The sequence below is a fragment of the Acanthochromis polyacanthus genome, chromosome 22 (genome assembly GCF_021347895.1).
Source record: "Acanthochromis polyacanthus isolate Apoly-LR-REF ecotype Palm Island chromosome 22, KAUST_Apoly_ChrSc, whole genome shotgun sequence".
NCBI lineage: Eukaryota > Metazoa > Chordata > Actinopteri > Pomacentridae > Acanthochromis > Acanthochromis polyacanthus.
Genome location: NC_067134.1, coordinates 30,315,558 through 30,338,370, shown reverse-complemented (window position 1 = coordinate 30,338,370; position 22,813 = coordinate 30,315,558). Strand labels below are relative to the sequence as shown.

The following is a 22,813-nucleotide window of genomic DNA, read 5'->3' as shown; positions in this document are numbered from 1 at the left end:
ACCATTTTGCATTCAGGGTGACCCACGAAAGCGGTAAGAAAGTTGTGGACAAAAGCACGACAGTGTGCAAGCACTGTGCAACGCGTGTCACTTACGCTAGCGGAAACACATCTAACATGTCGGCTCATCTGCGGAGACATCACCCCACAGTGACGTGCAGCGCAAGCAGGAGGGGTGGAGAGCTAGGCAAGGAGCCGGCCAGGGCTGCACAAATTCTCCTCCCCGTGGCTTTTTAAACAAATGTACAAAGACCAGTCAGACAAGGCGAAAGGGATAACGAAAGCACTGGGGTGTTTCATCGCTAAAGACATGCAACCTTTTGCCGTAGTTGAGGGTACGGATTTCAGTTCATGATAAAGGCACTCGAGCCGCGATATAAAATCCCCTCCCGCAAGCACTTCAGCTGAAGAGAATAGAATGACCAGAGCTGTGTGAGGGAGTGCAGTAGAGTGCATTATCTGTTACGTTTGGTTTACGCTGCATTTTATATTATTGACCTCTTCATTTGGATTATTTATTTTATGTTACCTTAGATAACACAGTGACACTTTAAGTTTGATAAACATTCCAGCCTCATTTGTTTGATTGTATTTCAAATACTGCACTTTAATTTCAAGGGGTTAGTGTTCGAAGAAAATGTTATCTTTGTGGTGATTTCAAAGGAACCTAAGTATGATAGGGCTTATGCTTTACGTTGACGGTATAATCTGAGTTGTAAAACAGCAATGTAAAATTCTTTCATATTATGCACAAATTCAACCGTCTGAATTGTAAGATTCTTTTTTTTTTTTTAGATATATTGTTTTGCAAATAAATGAAACGTGTGTTGGAACTACCAATGTCTCAGCTTTCAGTGCCAGAATCTCACTTACCTTTAACCTAAGACTGTCACAATAATGTATCAAATGTCAGGCTGCCTCATTCTTTAAGTTTTAACATTACTATACAAGACATAATTGACTTTTGAAACAATTAATGTGTACCGAACCGAACCGAAAACCGTGACCACAAAACCGTGATATGAACCGAACCATGGATTTTGTGAACCGTCCCACCCCTACTCCACAGTATCTTATAGATACCAGGTGAACTCTTGTCGACCCTGCAGTGGACTCCATTAGGCCCTGGGGCCGACGAAACCTTTGCATGTCTGACCACCTCCACAACTTTTCTCCATCTCAGTAGGCTAACATACATCTCCTGACACATTTCTACCAATGGTGGCATGTCAGGAGGAAGACCTATGTTCCTATTCTCCTCTGAATCTGAATACGTCAACCTCAAATACTCTTCAACCTCTGACTTTGCTGCCTTAAGTTGTTCTCCTTTTTCCTGATTAAACATGTCCTTCACAAACTTAAGAGTTCCTAAAAGATGCTAACCTTGCACGTTCTTTCTTCTTTCTCTTCTCCCTAAGGTGTTCAGCCCTTCTGAGTACTGCTAACCTGCTTCTCACTTCTTCCTGCAACACATTCATTTCCTCCCTTTCTTCTTCTGATGCCTTCCTCCACTGCTTCTTGAACTGCCTCCTTTCCTTTACTAGTCTGTCTATTTCTCTTTAGCGCATAGACCTTCCTACCTGCACCCTCTCACCTCTGCTGTTAGCAAACACCCCAAATCTCTCTAGATCATAAGAGTAGATCAAGAGGATCTGAACTTTGATCTCAGTGAAGACAGAAGACAAAACTGCTTCAGTGGCTGTTTGGGCTCCAATGGTGAGAAGGAATTGGACCTGAACAACAGTCCAACTGTCCACCAGCTGAACTGCACTGAGTTCAGTCATTGAACAAACTGAACTTTCTACAGTTTCATGTATCAGATGCTTTTATCCAAAGAGACGAACATCTGAGAGTAGAAACGACACAAGAAAGGATCTCGTCAGGAGAAAACAACCTGGAGAAGATCCATAAAACAAGTTCAAGTGTGAACATGAGATGTTTGTTCTGGTGTTTCCTTTTCATCAACGTCTATCTGAAACATTCTATATAGTAAACAGTGGAAACTAAAACAGAACCTGGAACCAAGACCTCACAGGTTCTTACAGGTTCTGGTTCTGTGATGCAGGTTCCAGGTTGTTCAGTTCCTGTCGTGGAAGAGGCCTCATTAAGAGAAACTAGAGTTAAAGGCCAGTAACACAACTGATCTGAGTCGTACAAATACAGAAAACCTCCCACCTCAGCTGTTCTGCTCATCATGAATAAAAACACATTTTAAATGGTCATCAGTTGAACAGGTTGATGAGTCCTGACCTGAGAGCTTCCAGTTTACAGTGTGGACTCTCCAGTCCAGCAGAAAGACTCTCCACTCCTGAATCCTGCAGGTTGTTGTTACTCAGGTCCAGCTCTGTCACACTGGAGGACTGGGAGCTGAGGACTGAGGACAGAGCTCCACAGCTTCTCTCTGACAGATTACAGTTATTAAGTCTGAAGAGACAAAGACAAGAAAATAAGTAAAACATTAAGTTCAGTATTTTCTGTCCTGTTGAAAAGACAGCAGTGAATTTAACAACAAATACATCCCACTATGTCCAGAATACAGTCCTCTGCAATATTATTTAAATTTGAAAATAATCCAAAGTGGAGCCCATTACAGTCATCAGATTACTTTGAAGCTGAGCAGTAAAGTATTTGATCCAATTAAAAACAAACTGACAGTTTAGATTTCAGACCTGCCAACCTGTACGCATTTGCGTAGCAGGTACACAATATGACATCAAATACGCTGGTACGCTCCGCCTCATTAAACTACGCAAAAAGCTGCAGACATCTGTGAGTGCTGTTAGAAATGTGGACGTGCAATACTCATGCATGATGCAGCAGTGTCGTGGTGCAATTTCAACCAATCATCATAGAGTAGCGGAGAATAACGAGTCTGCGAACCCTTGTTGGCCCGCTCTCTCCTGTCTCTGCTCCCTCCGCCTCTCTCCCCGTTCCCTGTGCCCCCACCCGCAGCAGCTGGCGGTTAAAATGGTAAAATGGTGTGTGTGTCTCTGTGTGTGTGTGTGTGTGTGTGTTTGTGTGTGTGTGTGTGTGTGTGTGTGTGTGTGTGTGTGTGTGTGTGTGCACACGTGTGAGTGTACGGTGTGTGTCTTTTGGCAAATACTGTTAATAACGTTACTTTCACGTTGAAAATACAATGTCATATCAGGGAAATAATCATCGAGTTTTTTTCCTATCGACATGAGCGCAAGCTGTGTGTGTGTGTGTGTGTGGTGTGTGTGTGTGTGTGTGTGTGTGTGTGTGTGGTGTGTGTGTTTGCGCGTGCGTGTGTGAGATTAAGTGGTACGCAAAATATTTCACCAAGGTTGGCAGGTCTGAGATTTCCTAAATGAAGAATACAGGCCCAAACAGCAAGAAATGAATCCAATAAAGGTCAGTACATCTTTCATTACTGTCATTAGAATGGTGGATTTTTTCATACTTTCTACATCCACCTTTATTTTTGATGACACATTTAATCCTCCTCAGCATGAAGAAACCACATTTCTGCAGAGATGTTCCTCCATCTTCAGAGACTAGGTCTTCATCTGCTCTTTGTTGGAGGGTTTGTGTTGCTCTACCTTTGTCTTTAAAATACCCCAAAGTTGGTCTGTTGGATTCAAATAAGGACACACACTTGGACAAGTCACATTTGGACTTTTCCTTCTTTACAATCTGAAAAATAGTCAACTTGATGCTGATGGCAGCCATTAAATCACTGTCAGACTCGGTTCCATCTCTGATGTTGTTCCAGAACAATGTCTTCTGATCTCCAGTCCTGGTTCTTCAGGTTCCTTCACTTTACTTGTGCTGTTGAGACTCATGCTTTGGTTTTCACTCAAACATGAACCCCACTGGAACCAAACAAGGATCTCCAAACTCATGTGTTTAAACTCTTTATCTCCATCTTGATGAAGTCTGGGACTCCTCATAGCGTCAGTGAGCTGGACTCTCATTCTCTCTCAGGCCCCATCACACGAAGACAAACGCTGAACAGTTTCAAAAACGATCACCATAAAGACGAAGGCATCTCAGAAAATGTGTGCGTCACACGAAGCACTCGATATGCATGGAAACGCTGTAAAACACATGCCAGACCTCTAGGGGCGCTGTAACGATATGACAGAAACGCGCAAACAGAAGAAAAAACAGTGGGCATGGGGCACTTGCAGCAAAGCTGTAAACAGAGACCAAGCTGGGAAGCATGAGTGTCAAACTGCACTGCGTTGTCAATGAAGATACAAAAACTATGACGCAAGCCGTTTCTGAAAAGAAGCGGATTGCCCGTAAACACGGAGTTGCTGTAAACGCATTTCAAAAATCTTTCCACTCTGGAACCCCGCGTTTCAAAAATGATCGTTTGCAGACCCCCAAAACGCCGTCTTCGTGGGGATGATACGCAGATTCGGCAAGAAGCTTATACGTTCGTCTTCGTGTGGATGGGGCCTCAGTCTCAGGAGACACTCTGCTGCCTAGTGATTGGCTCTCAGTCCCTACAGTCTGAAAGGAACCAAAAACCTTTGAACAGCCTCACATCTGAAAAGGCTCATAGGGTCCCTATGAGGGTTGTAGCTCCTCTTCAGGAGAGCAGAGAGACCATGAACCTCACCACAGGTGGGATGGATGTTCTATCTTTCACCAACACTTCAGTTGATGGGACTCAGCTAATTAAACAGTTCATTTAAAACACAAGACACTTGTGCTCCAAACAAGAAGGATGAGCACTCAATGAAGGACCGAGGATCCCTGACCCATCACTGTACACACCAGTGGAGCAGTGATTCCTGGGATTCTGTATATGATGTGGTCTGAAGAGGAACTGCCTGTTGAGGTTTGACCTTTCTCTGAGGTCTGGGTTTGTGATGCACACCTCTCCTGAGCTCTTGGCCAATCCCACCCCAAGCAGGGCAAAGTTTTTTAGCATCTCTTACACAGCTGAGGCTTTCATTGTTTTTTTTCCACTGAGATGCAGTTCTGACAGAGCCAGCAGATGTCACTCTTCTGGTCGTCCTAAATGCTTCAAAGCAGTGTGCAATTTGTGTCAAGTGGTTCATCACTTCAAGAAGCTTCAATTTCACCATCACTGCCAACTATGTGGTGGCTGTGGAATCAGGTGGTAGAGCAGGTCGTCCAATGACCGAAGGGGAGGCGGTTCGATTCCCGCTCTTGCCCAGTCATGTGCTGATGTGTCCTTGGCAAAACCCGTGTTTTGGCTGTGAGCTCTCGTGCGATTTCGGAATGAGATTTGCTTTCTAGCGTCCTGAAGATTTGGATACAGACCACAACAAAGAGCGATCGCCAGGTAATGTGGAGGTTTTTGTTCACTTCCATCTCGAGGATGTTGTGGGACACTCACTGAGACTATCTGAGCCGGTCAGTGTGGGGCAAAAGCACGTTAGGGCGGACTGTGATGCGGGGGGGCCAGCTGCCCCATACTTTTCGCTAGCCGAGCTGTGAGCTGAGCTGCTCAGCTGCCTGCCTGGCTAAATACTGGAGCTATGTCGAAAATTCATTTCTCCATCACTCACATGTATGAAATTACATATGGAAACAGACCCCAGGTTGAAAAAAAACCGAAGTTCCCCTTTAAGGCCTCTATCCTTCTCCCCATCTCCAACTAATTTCTCCACTAACCTCTCCTTACTAGAACTTCCAGAATTCTCCTGCTTTCTCCTCTCCATAAGCTGAGCTTCTCAGCACCTGATTATGCCTCCATGTATACCGCCTTGTGACAGGCTAATCTACAATCAGACAAAATATGCTGTAAGCTAGCAGTATCTGAGCACAGCGGACATGATTGGTCTCCATCTACCCAGAGTCTGAGGTTCTGGGGGGTTGGAAACACATCATATGTTGCCCCTATTAGAAATCTAATACAGCTTTCTTCCATCTTCCACAGGTCCCTCCAGCTGAGCTTCCTCTTCTCAACACCTTCCCAGCTCAACCACTGCCCCTGTTTGGCCTGACCAACTGCCTTTGTCCCCCTTAACAGTTCCTCTTGTCTACACATCTGTTCCACTACCAGCTTTCTTTTCTCCTTTGGACTTGCTTTGTTCCACGCTGGTTTACCTGGGCCAAGCCACGGCCAAATTGAACATTATTTAGTATTTCTGCAGCCTCAGAGCTGCCTCTGCCTCCTGCACTGCTGCTCTCTGGTTCCATTTCCTCCCCTGGTAGGATTCAGAACCACATTGCTAACTAAACTGTTCTTCCTCCCAGACAATAAGAGCTCTGTCCTAACCTTGGTGCATTTAAACTCCTCTGTTAGACTGGATACTGGCAGCTGAAATTTCCCTTTCACATACAAAGCTACAATGCTTCAGCACCTGGGAACACCCAACCATTTCCTGATATAAGAACTAACTAGGCTTTCCATTCTCTCTGCCATGGATAATGGGACTTCATAAATGGATATTGGCCTCATTAATCTAGGATATAAAATTTCTTATCACTACTTTCCCTCTGTATAATGAAATACTCCTTCGATTTACTAGACTTGATCCTCATACTAGCTCATCTGAGATTCCTATTTATTCTATCGAACAACCTCTTTGTAATTTACTGTTGTAGTTATCAGTGTCATATCATCCATAGAAGCTCTAACTGTAGAAGACTCATTCCATTCTGCCGTCTCTCTCCACCTACGACCCACTTCGAAGCCCTGATCATTAACTCCATAGCCATTGTGAAAGCTAACAGTGAAACTTTACATCCTGCCATAATACCAACCTCCAATCTTTGCCAGCCTGTTGGAAAATCTCCTGTACTTGCACATAATCTGATGTCCTGAAATATGCTTTCACCATGTTACCAACCATCTCTGGCACTTTAAAGTAGTGAAAGGAACTCCAATAAGGCATGAGCCAGATCTAAAAACACAACATTCAAGTCTCTGCTCTCCCTCTTAGCTGTCTGAATCTGATGCCAAATCATGCTTTTCTGCTCCAAGCACCCACAAAATTCCAGTATCCCTGCCTTCTGTGCTGTAGAATCTATCAGACCATTCCTCACGAAGTAACTAGCAAACCTCTGAGCTACAACACTGAAGAAAATCCTTCCCTCAACATTTAGGAGAGAAATCATCCCAAAACTGGCTGAGGTCTGATGAATCCTTCTCCTTAGAGATGAAAACAACTCCTGTCCTATGCCGTGCTCTTGAATAATACTGTGTTTCTCCCAGACTATTCTCAGATATCTCCACAGTAGGGATGGGACGGTTTATGAAACCGACCCGAACCGTTCGGGGACGGCTGTCTCGGTTCGGGGCGCATGCGTACCATTCGGTTCATACTCATGCTCAACTTTGGGTGGGTCCCAGGAAATCAATTGAAGAGAAGGTGCGGACATGGCGAGCGGAGAAGACTTGGAGCTGGAAGATGCGTCAGCAGCGTTATATAGGTCTGGTGTGTGGGACCATTTTGCATTCAGGGTGACCCACGAAAGCGGTAAGAAAGTTGTGGACAAAAGCACGACAGTGTGCAAGCACTGTGCAACGCGTGTCACTTACGCTAGCGGAAACACATCTAACATGTCGGCTCATCTGCGGAGACATCACCCCACAGTGACGTGCAGCGCAAGCAGGAGGGGTGGAGAGCTAGGCAAGGAGCCGGCCAGGGCTGCACAAATTCTCCTCCCCGTGGCTTTTAAACAAATGTACAAAGACCAGTCAGACAAGGCGAAAGGGATAACGAAAGCACTGGGGTGTTTCATCGCTAAAGACATGCAACCTTTTGCCGTAGTTGAGGGTACGGGATTTCAGTTCATGATAAAGGCACTCGAGCCGCGATATAAAATCCCCTCCCGCAAGCACTTCAGCTGAAGAGAATAGAATGACCAGAGCTGTGTGAGGGAGTGCAGTAGAGTGCATTATCTGTTACGTTTGGTTTACGCTGCATTTTATATTATTGACCTCTTCATTTGGATTATTTATTTTATGTTACCTTAGATAACACAGTGACACTTTAAGTTTGATAAACATTCCAGCCTCATTTGTTTGATTGTATTTCAAATACTGCACTTTAATTTCAAGGGGTTAGTGTTCGAAGAAAAATGTTATCTTTGTGGTGATTTCAAAGGAACCTAAGTATGATAGGGCTTATGCTTTACGTTGACGGTATAATCTGAGTTGTAAAAACAGCAATGTAAAATTCTTTCATATTATGCACAAATTCAACCGTCTGAATTGTAAGATTCTTTTTTTTTTTTTTAGATATATTGTTTTGCAAATAAATGAAACGTGTGTTGGAACTACCAATGTCTCAGCTTTCAGTGCCAGAATCTCACTTACCTTTAACCTAAGACTGTCACAATAATGTATCAAATGTCAGGCTGCCTCATTCTTTAAGTTTTAACATTACTATACAAGACATAATTGACTTTTGAAACAATTAATGTGTACCGAACCGAACCGAAAACCGTGACCACAAAACCGTGATATGAACCGAACCATGGATTTTGTGAACCGTCCCACCCCTACTCCACAGTATCTTATAGATACCAGGTGAACTCTTGTCGACCCTGCAGTGGACTCCATTAGGCCCTGGGGCCGACGAAACCTTTGCATGTCTGACCACCTCCACAACTTTTCTCCATCTCAGTAGGCTAACATACATCTCCTGACACATTTCTACCAATGGTGGCATGTCAGGAGGAAGACCTATGTTCCTATTCTCCTCTGAATCTGAATACGTCAACCTCAAATACTCTTCAACCTCTGACTTTGCTGCCTTAAGTTGTTCTCCTTTTTCCTGATTAAACATGTCCTTCACAAACTTAAGAGTTCCTAAAAGATGCTAACCTTGCACGTTCTTTCTTCTTTCTCTTCTCCCTAAGGTGTTCAGCCCTTCTGAGTACTGCTAACCTGCTTCTCACTTCTTCCTGCAACACATTCATTTCCTCCCTTTCTTCTTCTGATGCCTTCCTCCACTGCTTCTTGAACTGCCTCCTTTCCTTTACTAGTCTGTCTATTTCTCTTTAGCGCATAGACCTTCCTACCTGCACCCTCTCACCTCTGCTGTTAGCAAACACCCCAAATCTCTCTAGATCATAAGAGTAGATCAAGAGGATCTGAACTTTGATCTCAGTGAAGACAGAAGACAAAACTGCTTCAGTGGCTGTTTGGGCTCCAATGGTGAGAAGGAATTGGACCTGAACAACAGTCCAACTGTCCACCAGCTGAACTGCACTGAGTTCAGTCATTGAACAAACTGAACTTTCTACAGTTTCATGTATCAGATGCTTTTATCCAAAGAGACGAACATCTGAGAGTAGAAACGACACAAGAAAGGATCTCGTCAGGAGAAAACAACCTGGAGAAGATCCATAAAACAAGTTCAAGTGTGAACATGAGATGTTTGTTCTGGTGTTTCCTTTTCATCAACGTCTATCTGAAACATTCTATATAGTAAAACAGTGGAAACTAAAACAGAACCTGGAACCAAGACCTCACAGGTTCTTACAGGTTCTGGTTCTGTGATGCAGGTTCCAGGTTGTTCAGTTCCTGTCGTGGAAGAGGCCTCATTAAGAGAAACTAGAGTTAAAGGCCAGTAACACAACTGATCTGAGTCGTACAAATACAGAAAACCTCCCACCTCAGCTGTTCTGCTCATCATGAATAAAAACACATTTTAAATGGTCATCAGTTGAACAGGTTGATGAGTCCTGACCTGAGAGCTTCCAGTTTACAGTGTGGACTCTCCAGTCCAGCAGAAAGACTCTCCACTCCTGAATCCTGCAGGTTGTTGTTACTCAGGTCCAGCTCTGTCACACTGGAGGACTGGGAGCTGAGGACTGAGGACAGAGCTCCACAGCTTCTCTCTGACAGATTACAGTTATTAAGTCTGAAGAGACAAAGACAAGAAAATAAGTAAAACATTAAGTTCAGTATTTTCTGTCCTGTTGAAAAGACAGCAGTGAATTTAACAACAAATACATCCCACTATGTCCAGAATACAGTCCTCTGCAATATTATTTAAATTTGAAAATAATCCAAAGTGGAGCCCATTACAGTCATCAGATTACTTTGAAGCTGAGCAGTAAAGTATTTGATCCAATTAAAAACAAACTGACAGTTTAGATTTCAGACCTGCCAACCTGTACGCATTTTGCGTAGCAGGTACACAATATGACATCAAAATACGCTGGTACGCTCCGCCTCATTAAACTACGCAAAAAGCTGCAGACATCTGTGAGTGCTGTTAGAAATGTGGACGTGCAATACTCATGCATGATGCAGCAGTGTCGTGGTGCAATTTCAACCAATCATCATAGAGTAGCGGAGAATAACGAGTCTGCCGAACCCTTGTTGGCCCGCTCTCTCCTGTCCTCTGCCTCCCTCCGCCTCTCTCCCCGTTCCCTGTGCCCCCACCCGCAGCAGCTGGCGGTTAAAATGGTAAAATGGTGTGTGTGTCTCTGTGTGTGTGTGTGTGTGTGTGTTTGTGTGTGTGTGTGTGTGTGTGTGTGTGTGTGTGTGTGTGTGTGTGTGTGTGCACACGTGTGAGTGTACGTGTGTGTCTTTTGGCAAATACTGTTAATAACGTTACTTTCACGTTGAAAATACAATGTCATATCAGGGAAATAATCATCGAGTTTTTTTTTCCTATCGACATGAGCGCAAGCTGTGTGTGTGTGTGTGTGTGTGTGTGTGTGTGTGTGTGTGTGTGTGTGTGTGTGTGTGTGTGTTTGCGCGTGCGTGTGTGAGATTAAGTGGTACGCAAAATATTTCACCAAGGTTGGCAGGTCTGAGATTTCCTAAATGAAGAATACAGGCCAAACAGCAAGAAATGAATCCAATAAAGGTCAGTACATCTTTCATTACTGTCATTAGAATGGTGGATTTTTTTCATTACTTTCTACATCCACCTTTATTTTTGATGACACATTTAATCCTCCTCAGCATGAAGAAACCACATTTCTGCAGAGATGTTCCTCCATCTTCAGAGACTAGGTCTTCATCTGCTCTTTGTTGGAGGGTTTGTGTTGCTCTACCTTTGTCTTTAAAATACCCCAAAGTTGGTCTGTTGGATTCAAATAAGGACACACACTTGGACAAGTCACATTTTGGACTTTTTCCTTCTTTACAATCTGAAAAATAGTCAACTTGATGCTGATGGCAGCCATTAAATCACTGTCAGACTCGGTTCCATCTCTGATGTTGTTCCAGAACAATCGTCTTCTGATCTCCAGTCCTGGTTCTTCAGGTTCCTTCACTTCTACTTGTGCTGTTGAGACTCATGCTTTGGTTTTCACTCAAACATGAACCCCACTGGAACCAAACTAAGGATCTCCAAACTCATGTGTTTAAACTCTTTATCTCCATTCTTGATGAAGTCTGGACTCCTCATAGCGTCAGTGAGCTGGACTCTTCATTCTCTCTCAGGCCCCATCCACACGAAGACAAAACGCTGAACAGTTTCAAAAACGATCACCATAAAGACGAAGGCATCTCAGAAAATGTGTGCGTCCACACGAATGCACTCGATATGCATGGAAACGCTGTAAAACACATGCCAGACCTCTAGGGGCGCTGTAACGATATGACAGAAACGCGCAAACAGAAGAAAAAACAGTGGGCATGGGCACTTGCAGCAAAAGCTGTAAACAGAGACCAAGCTGGGAAGCATGAGTGTCAAACTGCACTTGCGTGTCAATGAAGATACAAAACTATGACGCAAGCGTTTCTGAAAAGAAGCGGATTGCCCGTAAACACGGAGTTGCGTAAACGCATTTCAAAATCTTTCCACTCTGGAACCCGGTTTCAAAAATGATCGTTTGCAGACCCCCAAAACGCCGTCTTCGTGGGGATGATACGCAGATTCGGCAAGAAGCTTATACGTTCGTCTTCGTGTGGATGGGGCCTCAGTCTCAGGAGACACTCTGCTGCCTAGTGATTGGCTCTCAGTCCCTACAGTCTGAAAGGAACCAAAAACCTTTGAACAGCCTCACATCTGAAAAGGCTCATAGGGTCCCTATGAGGGTGTAGCTCCTCTTCAGGGAGAGCAGAGAGACCATGAACCTCACCACAGGTGGGATGGATGTTCTATCTTTCACCAACACTTCAGTTGATGGGACTCAGCTAATTAAACAGTTCATTTAAACACAAGACACTTGTGCTCCAAACAAGAAGGATGAGCACTCAATGAAGGACCGAGGATCCCTGACCCATCACTGTACACACCAGTGAGCAGTGATTCCTGGGATTCTGTATATGATGTGGTCTGAAGAGGAACTGCCTGTTGAGGTTTGACCTTTCTCTGAGGTCTGGGTTTGTGATGCACACCTCTCCTGAGCTCTTGGCCAATCCCACCCCAAGCAGGGCAAAGTTTTTAGCATCTCTTTACACAGCTGAGGCTTTTTCATGTTTTTTTTCCACTGAGATGCAGTTCTGACAGAGCCAGCAGATGTCACTCTTCTGGTCGTCCTAAATGCTTCAAAGCAGTGTGCAATTGTGTCAAAGTGGTTCATCACTTCAAGAAGCTTCAATTTCACCATCACTGCCAACTATGTGGTGGCTGTGGATCAGGTGGTAGAGCAGGTCGTCCAATGACCGAAGGGGAGGCGGTTCGATTCCCGCTCTTGCCCAGTCATGTGCTGATGTGTCCTTGGGCAAAACCCGTGTTTTGGCGTGAGCTCTCGTGCGATTTCGGAATGAGATTTGCTTTCTAGCGTCCTGAGATTTGGATACAGACCACAACAAAGAGCGATCGCCAGGTAATGTGGAGGTTTTTGTTCACTTCTCATCTCGAGGATGTTGTGGGACACTCACTGAGACTATCTGAGCCGGTCAGTGTGGGGCAAAAGCACGTTAGGGCGGACTGTGATGCGGGGGGGCCAGCTGCCCCATACTTTTCGCTAGCCGAGCTGTGAGCTGAGCTGCTCAGCTGCCTGCCTGGCTAAATACTGGAGCTATGTCGAAAATTCATTTCTCCATCACTCACATGTATGAAATTACATATGGAAACAGACCCCAGGTTGAAAAAAACCGAAGTTCCCCTTTAAGGCCTCTATCCTTCTCCCCATCTCCAACTAATTTCTCCACTAACCTCTCCTTACTAGAACTTCCAGAATTCTCCTGCTTTCTCCTCTCCATAAGCTGAGCTTCTCAGCACCTGATTATGCCTCCATGTATACCGGCCTTGTGACAGGCTAATCTACAATCAGACAAAATATGCTGTAAGCTAGCAGTATCTGAGCACAGCGGACATGATTGGTCTCCATCTACCCAGAGTCTGAGGTTCTGGGGGGTTGGAAACACATCATATGTTGCCCCTATTAGAAATCTAATACAGCTTTCTTCCATCTTCCACAGGTCCCTCCAGCTGAGCTTCCTCTTCTCAACACCTTCCCAGCTCAACCACTGCCCCTGTTTGGCCTGACCAACTGCCTTTGTCCCCCTTAACAGTTCCTCTTGTCTACACATCTGTTCCACTACCAGCTTTCTTTTCTCCTTTGGACTTGCTTTGTTCCACGCTGGTTTACCTGGGCCAAGCCACGGCCAAATTGAACATTATTTAGTATTTCTGCAGCCTCAGAGCTGCCTCTGCCTCCTGCACTGCTGCTCTCTGGTTCCATTTCCTCCCCTGGTAGGATTCAGAACCACATTGCTAACTAAACTGTTCTTCCTCCCAGACAATAAGAGCTCTGTCCTAACCTTGGTGCATTTAAACTCCTCTGTTAGACTGGATACTGGCAGCTGAAATTTCCCTTTCACATACAAAGCTACAATGCTTCAGCACCTGGGAACACCCAACCATTTCCTGATATAAGAACTAACTAGGCTTTCCATTCTCTCTGCCATGGATAATGGGACTTCATAAATGGATATTGGCCTCATTAATCTAGGATATAAAATTTCTTATCACTTACTTTCCCTCTGTATAATGAAATACTCCTCGATTTACTAGACTTGATCCTCATACTAGCTCATCTGAGATTCCTATTTATTCTATCGAACAACCTCTTTGTAATTTACTGTTGTAGTTATCAGTGTCATATCATCCATAGAAGCTCTAACTGGTAGAAGACTCATTCCATTCTGCCGTCTCTCTCCACCTACGACCCACTTCGAAGCCCTGATCATTAACTCCATAGCCATTGTGAAAGCTAACAGTGAAACTTTACATCCTGCCATAATACCAACCTCCAATCTTTGCCAGCCTGTTGGAAAATCTCCTGTACTTGCACATAATCTGATGTCCTGAAATATGCTTTCACCATGTTACCAACCATCTCTGGCACTTTAAAGTAGTGAAAGGAACTCCAAATAAGGCATGAGCCAGATCTAAAAACACAACATTCAAGTCTCTGCTCTCCCTCTTAGCTGTCTGAATCTGATGCCAAATCATGCTTTTCTGCTCCAAGCACCCACAAAATTCCAGTATCCCTGCCTTCTGTGCTGTAGAATCTATCAGACCATTCCTCACGAAGTAACTAGCAAACCTCTGAGCTACAACACTGAAGAAAATCCTTCCCTCAACATTTAGGAGAGAAATCATCCAAAACTGGCTGAGGTCTGATGAATCCTTCTCCTTAGAGATGAAAACAACTCCTGTCCTATGCCGTGCTCTTGAATAATACTGTGTTTCTCCCAGACTATTCTCAGATATCTCCACAGTAGGGATGGGACGGTTTATGAAACCGACCCGAACCGTTCGGGACGGCTGTCTCGGTTCGGGGCGCATGCGTACCATTCGGTTCATACTCATGCTCAACTTTGGGTGGGTCCCAGGAAATCAATTGAAGAGAAGGTGCGGACATGGCGAGCGGAGAAGACTTGGAGCTGGAAGATGCGTCAGCAGCGTTATATAGGTCTGGTGTGTGGGACCATTTTGCATTCAGGGTGACCCACGAAAGCGGTAAGAAAGTTGTGGACAAAAGCACGACAGTGTGCAAGCACTGTGCAACGCGTGTCACTTACGCTAGCGGAAACACATCTAACATGTCGGCTCATCTGCGGAGACATCACCCCACAGTGACGTGCAGCGCAAGCAGGAGGGGTGGAGAGCTAGGCAAGGAGCCGGCCAGGGCTGCACAAATTCTCCTCCCCGTGGCTTTTAAACAAATGTACAAAGACCAGTCAGACAAGGCGAAAGGGATAACGAAAGCACTGGGGTGTTTCATCGCTAAAGACATGCAACCTTTTGCCGTAGTTGAGGGTACGGGATTTCAGTTCATGATAAAGGCACTCGAGCCGCGATATAAAATCCCCTCCCGCAAGCACTTCAGCTGAAGAGAATAGAATGACCAGAGCTGTGTGAGGGAGTGCAGTAGAGTGCATTATCTGTTACGTTTGGTTTACGCTGCATTTTATATTATTGACCTCTTCATTTGGATTATTTATTTTATGTTACCTTAGATAACACAGTGACACTTTAAGTTTGATAAACATTCCAGCCTCATTTGTTTGATTGTATTTCAAATACTGCACTTTAATTTCAAGGGGTTAGTGTTCGAAGAAAATGTTATCTTTGTGGTGATTTCAAAGGAACCTAAGTATGATAGGGCTTATGCTTTACGTTGACGGTATAATCTGAGTTGTAAAAACAGCAATGTAAAATTCTTTCATATTATGCACAAATTCAACCGTCTGAATTGTAAGATTCTTTTTTTTTTTTTAGATATATTGTTTTGCAAATAAATGAAACGTGTGTTGGAACTACCAATGTCTCAGCTTTCAGTGCCAGAATCTCACTTACCTTTAACCTAAGACTGTCACAATAATGTATCAAATGTCAGGCTGCCTCATTCTTTAAGTTTTAACATTACTATACAAGACATAATTGACTTTTGAAACAATTAATGTGTACCGAACCGAACCGAAAACCGTGACCACAAAACCGTGATATGAACCGAACCATGGATTTTGTGAACCGTCCCACCCCTACTCCACAGTATCTTATAGATACCAGGTGAACTCTTGTCGACTCCATTAGGCCCTGGGGCCGACGAAACCTTTGCATGTCTGACCACCTCCACAACTTTTCTCCATCTCAGTAGGCTAACATACATCTCCTGACACATTTCTACCAATGGTGGCATGTCAGGAGGAAGACCTATGTTCCTATTCTCCTCTGAATCTGAATACGTCAACCTCAAATACTCTTCAACCTCTGACTTTGCTGCCTTAAGTTGTTCTCCTTTTTCCTGATTAAACATGTCCTTCACAAACTTAAGAGTTCCTAAAAGATGCTAACCTTGCACGTTCTTTCTTCTTTCTCTTCTCCCTAAGGTGTTCAGCCCTTCTGAGTACTGCTAACCTGCTTCTCACTTCTTCCTGCAACACATTCATTTCCTCCCTTTCTTCTTCTGATGCCTTCCTCCACTGCTTCTTGAACTGCCTCCTTTCCTTTACTAGTCTGTCTATTTCTCTTTAGCGCATAGACCTTCCTACCTGCACCCTCTCACCTCTGCTGTTAGACTGTAACAGAACCTGAACTCTATCAGACTGTAACAGAACCTGAACTCTACCAGACTGTAACAGAACCTGAACTCTACCAGACTGTAACAGAACCTGAACTCTATCAGACTGTAACAGAACCATCATGCATCTTTCTGACTGTAATGATATCATGTTGTTCTTGTCTTGTGACTGACCTTCTGGTCCTGAGCTGCTGGCAGGAAACCTCTGCAGCAGATCATTCCTGGGGATCTTCTCTATAACCACCCTGGTCATCTGCACAGCTCTCTGAAGTCCATAAGTCTCCACCATCACATCCACAGTTTTACACCTGTCTCGTGTCTGTAGTTGGCTTTTTGTGATGGCTGGGAGGCCTTGAACATTGTTGGGCTGCTGCAGGAACCACTGGAAATCAGACAGCTCCTTGTCATCCAGATCATCCAGGATCTTTTTGAGGTCCTCTGACGTCATCGTGGCTCCCTGATAAAGTCAAAGAAAACGTCAGCAGTTAATGAACAGTTGTGTTGCTGGTGTGGTGGAGGTTGTTGTGTCGCAGCAGGACTGCAGGACTCAGAGAAACCACTTTTGATTCCTCTTCTTCTGGAAGCCATATTGGAGGCATTCAACTCTGTGAACAGCTGATTTCTTCAGTTTTTTTATGTTTCATCTGTTTAATTTACAAGACAATAAAAGTTTAGGCGTCACAAACCAGGAGTTGACTTGGCTGCCATCTACTTTCATCATGAATACTAAATAATGATCCATCACAAAATGACAAAAACGAGAGTCAAAATGACAATAATGGTCAAAAATTAGACAAATTCAGACCCCAAACTAGAAAAATTAGACAAATTGTGTTCCAAAATTCCCCAAATTAGACAAATTAAGACACAAAACAACATAAATGGGACAACATACACAGAACTACAAAAATATAGCAAATTACAATGTAAATGACACAAAGGCAGCACAAAATAGTAAAACTTAGACAAAACAGAAAAACTATAAAAAATGAGACAAATTAAGACACAAAATGACAAAAAAAAAACACACAACACATTGATTTCAGCATCAGTTTGAGAACTCCTGCTGGTAGGGAACACCCCAACATGTTTTCGGGAAAAAGATTATTTAATTTTTTAATTGTGTCAACGTTTTTGAGTTAAAATACGATGAATGATTCAATCAGTTCTATAGATACATAAGAGATAAAAAACAGTTTAAAGTGTCTTTTATTCACATTCAGGCGGAGAAAAGAAGCTGTGACACAAAGACAGTAAAAGACGGCAAAAGCAGAACTCACCTGAGGAACAGGTAGGGCCATGACATCACTGTTGTCAGGGCAACCAAGCAGGAAACCTGTGTTTTATAGATGCTGGAACAACAACAACAGCACAATAGAATAACTTTATTAATCCCTGAAGGGAAATTCAACACGTGTTCTCATGTTTTTAGCTTTTAAGTCTGAAATCTAAACAAAATGTGTAATAAATTTATTTTACTGAACAATAAACAATAATAACAATAAAACTATGAATCTTTAAACTTCATACATTTAAACATGATCTTGTATTGAAGAGCATTTAGGTCTGACTCCATCCCATAATGCAGGAAATCTCTTTAATTTGTGTCCAAATCCAAATGAATGAATGTGACTGATTGAATATTGTGTGTAATAAATACCAATAAATAATCAATGTTCCAATCTGTGTTCTATCAGCTGCAGTACCAGCAGAGAAAACAGACCAGACATTAAAACACATTTATGCATTTTCTGATCATCACCCACCACATACATGTAGGTTCCCATGGCAACCCCACACATATAGTGTGTGATCCTGGAACTACACGATTTCATCCAGTGGTTTTAGTCGCATAAAGCTCAGCATGTTTACAGAAACAACTTTTTCCTCAGAAATACTGGCCAGGAAAGGATTTGGTTAAAGGAAGACGCTTCTTCCAGCCCATTTCCATCTAAACTCTGAACACAACCTGGACCAGGTTAGCTCCACGGTTACCATGGAGATCTAGTCAGGTACAAAGAGACACACCTTCAGGATCCTGGAAACTCTGAGTTTGGACTCAACATACCTGCTGAGCCACTAATCTGGCTTCATAGTGCAGAACTCTGGGCTGAATGTGAACAGGAGAATCACCCCTACATCTATGCTAACTCCAGCTAAAGCTAACTAGCTGTTTCACCCCGAGGCTTCATGCAGTTAGTGGGGGGTACATATGCACTCAGAACCAGAGGGAACTAGCTGCTAAGCTAACAGGACACAGCTACTCCAATCCAAAGAGACGTCACCAAACCCCAGACAATGTTGTTCCTTTTTCTTTCTTCCTTTAAACTTATTTTATTGCAAGCTTGTATGCTATGTGTATGCATTGTAATGGGAAAATGACAAGTCTATGTAAATACAATGCAATGTAAATAAAGGAAAAAAAAAAAAAAAAAAACAAGACAAACACCTGAACTACTGAAAACACAAACCAGGACTAAACACACACAGAGAGAGCTCATGTGGACATGCTTCTATGGTCCTCTTCAGTTTAATTCATGTCCTCGCTAGAATTAATTCCCACCAACACAGAGCTGTCTATGGCTTCCTGACATAGATGAGCTAACAAGCTAACAAGCTAACAGTTGGTTTAGCAGCAGCCTCTGTTAGCTAAATGTGTCAGTTTGTGGTCTTTAACGACAACTTAAAACAACTTTTTAGTCCCATGAAGGAGCGAACACGGAGCTGTGGAGCCACATTTCTGCTGGAACTAAACTAACAACAGCTAGAAAACACTTTAAAGTGTCTTTTACTTACCTTCACACCCAGAAAATGAGCTGCGACACCAAGACTCTCCTGGTCAAACTCAGCTCACCTCAGGGACAGGTAGGAAGTTAGGTAAAATTGGAGAGGTATTCACAGATTCGGACTGTGGACACGGACAATGTGATCAAAAGTCGCTGTCTTTCAAGCTGCAGAAATAACATTGGTGTCTATGAGCAGTTGGCAGTGTGACGAGTGAACAGGGACCGTCTGCAAATAGCAAAACCGCTGCAATAGCGAAAAGAGACACTACACAAATATTCAGTGACTTCACTCTTATACACTGTCGAGCCACCAAAATCACTGTAGCCATGAATTGGTTGCGCCTGGTCATACTACAACTCTTGCGTTTTTGCTAAATCAAAAATCTGAATTTTAAGGAATTATTTATATTTTTATTATTATTTTATGAGTATTAAAATTCAATAACTTAACTCTTACACACTGTACAGTCACCAAAGTCTCTGGAGTCATCAATTGTCTCCTGCTGGTCATACTACAACTCTTTGTTTGTTGCTAAATAAAGAATCTGAATTTTAAGGAATTTTTTATGTTATTAGTAATACAAAAAATATCCCTTGGTATTGTGTGTTGTGCAACAGCCACAGTTGAAGAGGCTGTACACAAGTTAGGCTCTTATCAGATATAAGAGGATTTTGGTCTGGGGTAAGGATCAGAAACTGTTTCAAAAATAATTCCAGAAAAACTGTCCATTGTTTTGAATTTGTTTTGTTGTGACAGATTTTTTTAAACAGATATAAATGATCACCCACTGTTTTTAGGGACTCAGTTTTATTACATTTGGGTTGGTTATTGCCATATGATGTTATGTACAATATTTAATGTGTGTGTTTGTATGTGAAGTTTAAGGATTGAGTAAACTAGCTTTGATGGCACTTTTCTTGATGTATGTGGTATATTTTATATAACACACAGGAAAAATGGCATAGGGGCATTGTGCACTTTTTTGTCCAAACACATAATTCTCTATAGTAATGGAATTTATTCCATTTCCTTAAAATTCAGATTTTTCAATTAGCACCAAAGCAAGAGTTGTAGTATGACCAGCAGGAGCCCATTGATGACTCCAGTGATTTTGGTGATTTTACAGTGTGTAAGAGTGAAGTTATTGAATTTTATTACAAATAAAATAATAATAATAATAAATAAAATTCCTTAAAATTCAGATTTTTAATTTAGCAACAAAACAAGAGTTGTAGTATGACCAGCAAGAGACGATTGATGACTCCAGAGACTTTGGTGACTGTACAGTGTGTAAGAGTGAAGTTATTGAATTTTAATACTCATAAAATAATAATAAAAATTCCTTAAAATTCAGATTTTTCATTTAGCACCAAACCAAAAGTTGTAGTATGACCAGCCGCAGCCCATTCATGGCTACAGTGATTTTGGTGAATCTACAGTGTATAAGAGTGAAGTTGCTGAATATTTGTGTAGTGTCTCTTTTCGCTGTTGCAGCGGTTTTGCAATTTGCAGACGGTCCCTGTTCACTCGTCACACCGCCAACTGCTCATAGACACCAATGTTATTTCTGCAGCTTTAAAGACAGCGACTTTTGATAAAACTGACCGTGTAGCACATTGTCCACCTTACAACGATTTGAAAGAGGCATCGTTTATGTTTTGACAACGTATATCTCATGAGTTATTGATGCCGGAAGTCCGAATCTGTGAATATCTTTCCAACTTTGGCGAAAACAGACATGTGTACTTGGTATGGGAGACGCCTATGGCAAGCCGTTTTAACATTTAATGCCTAGATTGCACTATCCGGAACTAAGACTGCGGATAACCACAACTCCATTCTGACTAGGCATGAATGAATTTTGGATATCCGGAATTTTCATTAAAGATATCCATAACGTAATTTTGACTATTCGAAAGGACAGATAGAGATATCTAAATCTCAGTTTCGCCTGAATTACGGATATCTCTAATGACGTAACTGAAACGTAATTATATAATTACAGATTTGTACTTACACAGTATCTGGTAGCTCCATGTGTAGCTCATTGGGTTAAGCAGGTGATCCATGTGCAGTGGCTTGGGTTTGATTCCTAACTATGGCACTTTTCTGCATGTCTTTCCCCTACTCTTCTCCCTTTTACCTGTCACTCTTCACTGCCACCATCACAATAAAAATAATAATAATAATTTTGTTTATTTATCCATATGCGGCCGAATGGGATGAGCGTCCAACCATCATCAGCCCTGTACAGGCACGCAGGCACGCAGGCACGCAGGCACGCAGGCACGCAGGCACGCAGGCACGCAGGCACGCAGGCACGCAGGCACGCAGGCACGCAGGCACGCAGGCACGCAGGCACACATGCGTCACACCACAACCACGCTCATCCCATGGGGAGATTGCAGTGTTAGGTAAAGGTAAAAATGAAAACAAGACATGATACATAGATCAATCAAATCTGTCGATCAGGTTGATACTTTATTGATCTCCAAGAGAAATTGGCATTTACAGTAGCTCAAAAAGGGGAGAGATAAGTATGGTAAAGAGGCATGTAAGTTTTAAACTACATAAAGATATGGAGTACAATATAAAGCAAAATAGAAATACAACTTACATTTCCTATACATTGAAGATGTGCATAGTGACAGTGTGCACCATACAGTGGTGCAAAGAGCAGTTTGTACACAATTAAAAGACATTTATATAGATGTGAATGTAACCCACACAGTAAACCAGCAATTCATAGAACGCATGTTACTGTCCCTTTAAGACGCTAGACGCAGCACCAAGGCAACCGCAGAAACAGAGACCTGAGGGAGAAAGCAGAGAGCAGAGATCGGGAACTTTGATTGCTATTTATTGAATCAATTACAGCCAGAAAAATGAAATGAATTTAGCCGCGCTTTTGCTACTTTGCTAGTTCGGTGGTATGTAGCCTATGCTGGCAACACTTACTCCGGAGGATTTGCGGTTGACGGCGAAATAGCCGTCTCGTTGCATTCACAATATTATCCGTGTCTCTTGCTGCCAGTTCCTGTCGAGCATGGGTAGTTGTACTGAAAAGTCTGTCAAAAAGGGAAACGTTGTCCAGCCGGGAGGCCATGGCCGCGACAGACAAAAAAAGGCGTCAAAAAAAGGCGTCAAAAGTTCAAATCATGCATTTCACCGCTTTCCGCCTGAAAGTGGGAGGACTAATAGCACGACATTACAGATATCTGCAACGTCATTTCGTCTAGTCAAAACTGTCATTCAAGATATCTTTAATTACATTTCGCCTAGGCAGAATTATAATTACAGATATCTCCAGTTTTAGATATCTCTGTCAAAATTCATTAAAGATATCTCTAACGTAATTTTAGATATCCACAATCAAGTTTTGCCTATCCGTAATTCCCATTTGAGATATCTACAACGTCATTTTGACTAGGCGTTACTTTAATTTAAGATATCTACAACGAATTCCGCCTAGTCAAAACTGAGTTATGGATATCCATAAAGGAACATGTAGATATCTGTAATTGAGGAGGGGTTGGAGATATCTCGAATTGGAATTTTGACTATCCGTAATTCAGTTGTAGATATCTGCAACTGGAATTACGGATATCCTTAATTCAGTTGCAGATATCCGT

The 22,813-nt window shown here is 42.8% G+C and overlaps 1 protein-coding gene across 1 annotated transcript in view; it reads right to left on the bottom strand.

Annotated features, from left to right (window-relative positions):
- Positions 1-21,447, bottom strand: part of LOC127531929 (NACHT, LRR and PYD domains-containing protein 12-like) — a 101,411-nt gene extending 79,964 nt beyond the window's left edge. Inside the window, exons 1-4 of the mRNA XM_051942371.1 lie at positions 21,199-21,447; positions 19,191-19,345; positions 17,675-17,746; positions 16,569-16,851 (exon numbers count right to left, since the gene is read on the bottom strand). Of these exons, the coding sequence (XP_051798331.1) occupies positions 16,569-16,851; positions 17,675-17,695 (304 nt within the window). The 5' untranslated portion in view covers positions 17,696-17,746; positions 19,191-19,345; positions 21,199-21,447. The remainder of the gene's footprint in view (positions 1-16,568; positions 16,852-17,674; positions 17,747-19,190; positions 19,346-21,198) is intronic.
- Between the last annotated feature and the right edge of the window lie 1,366 nt (positions 21,448-22,813).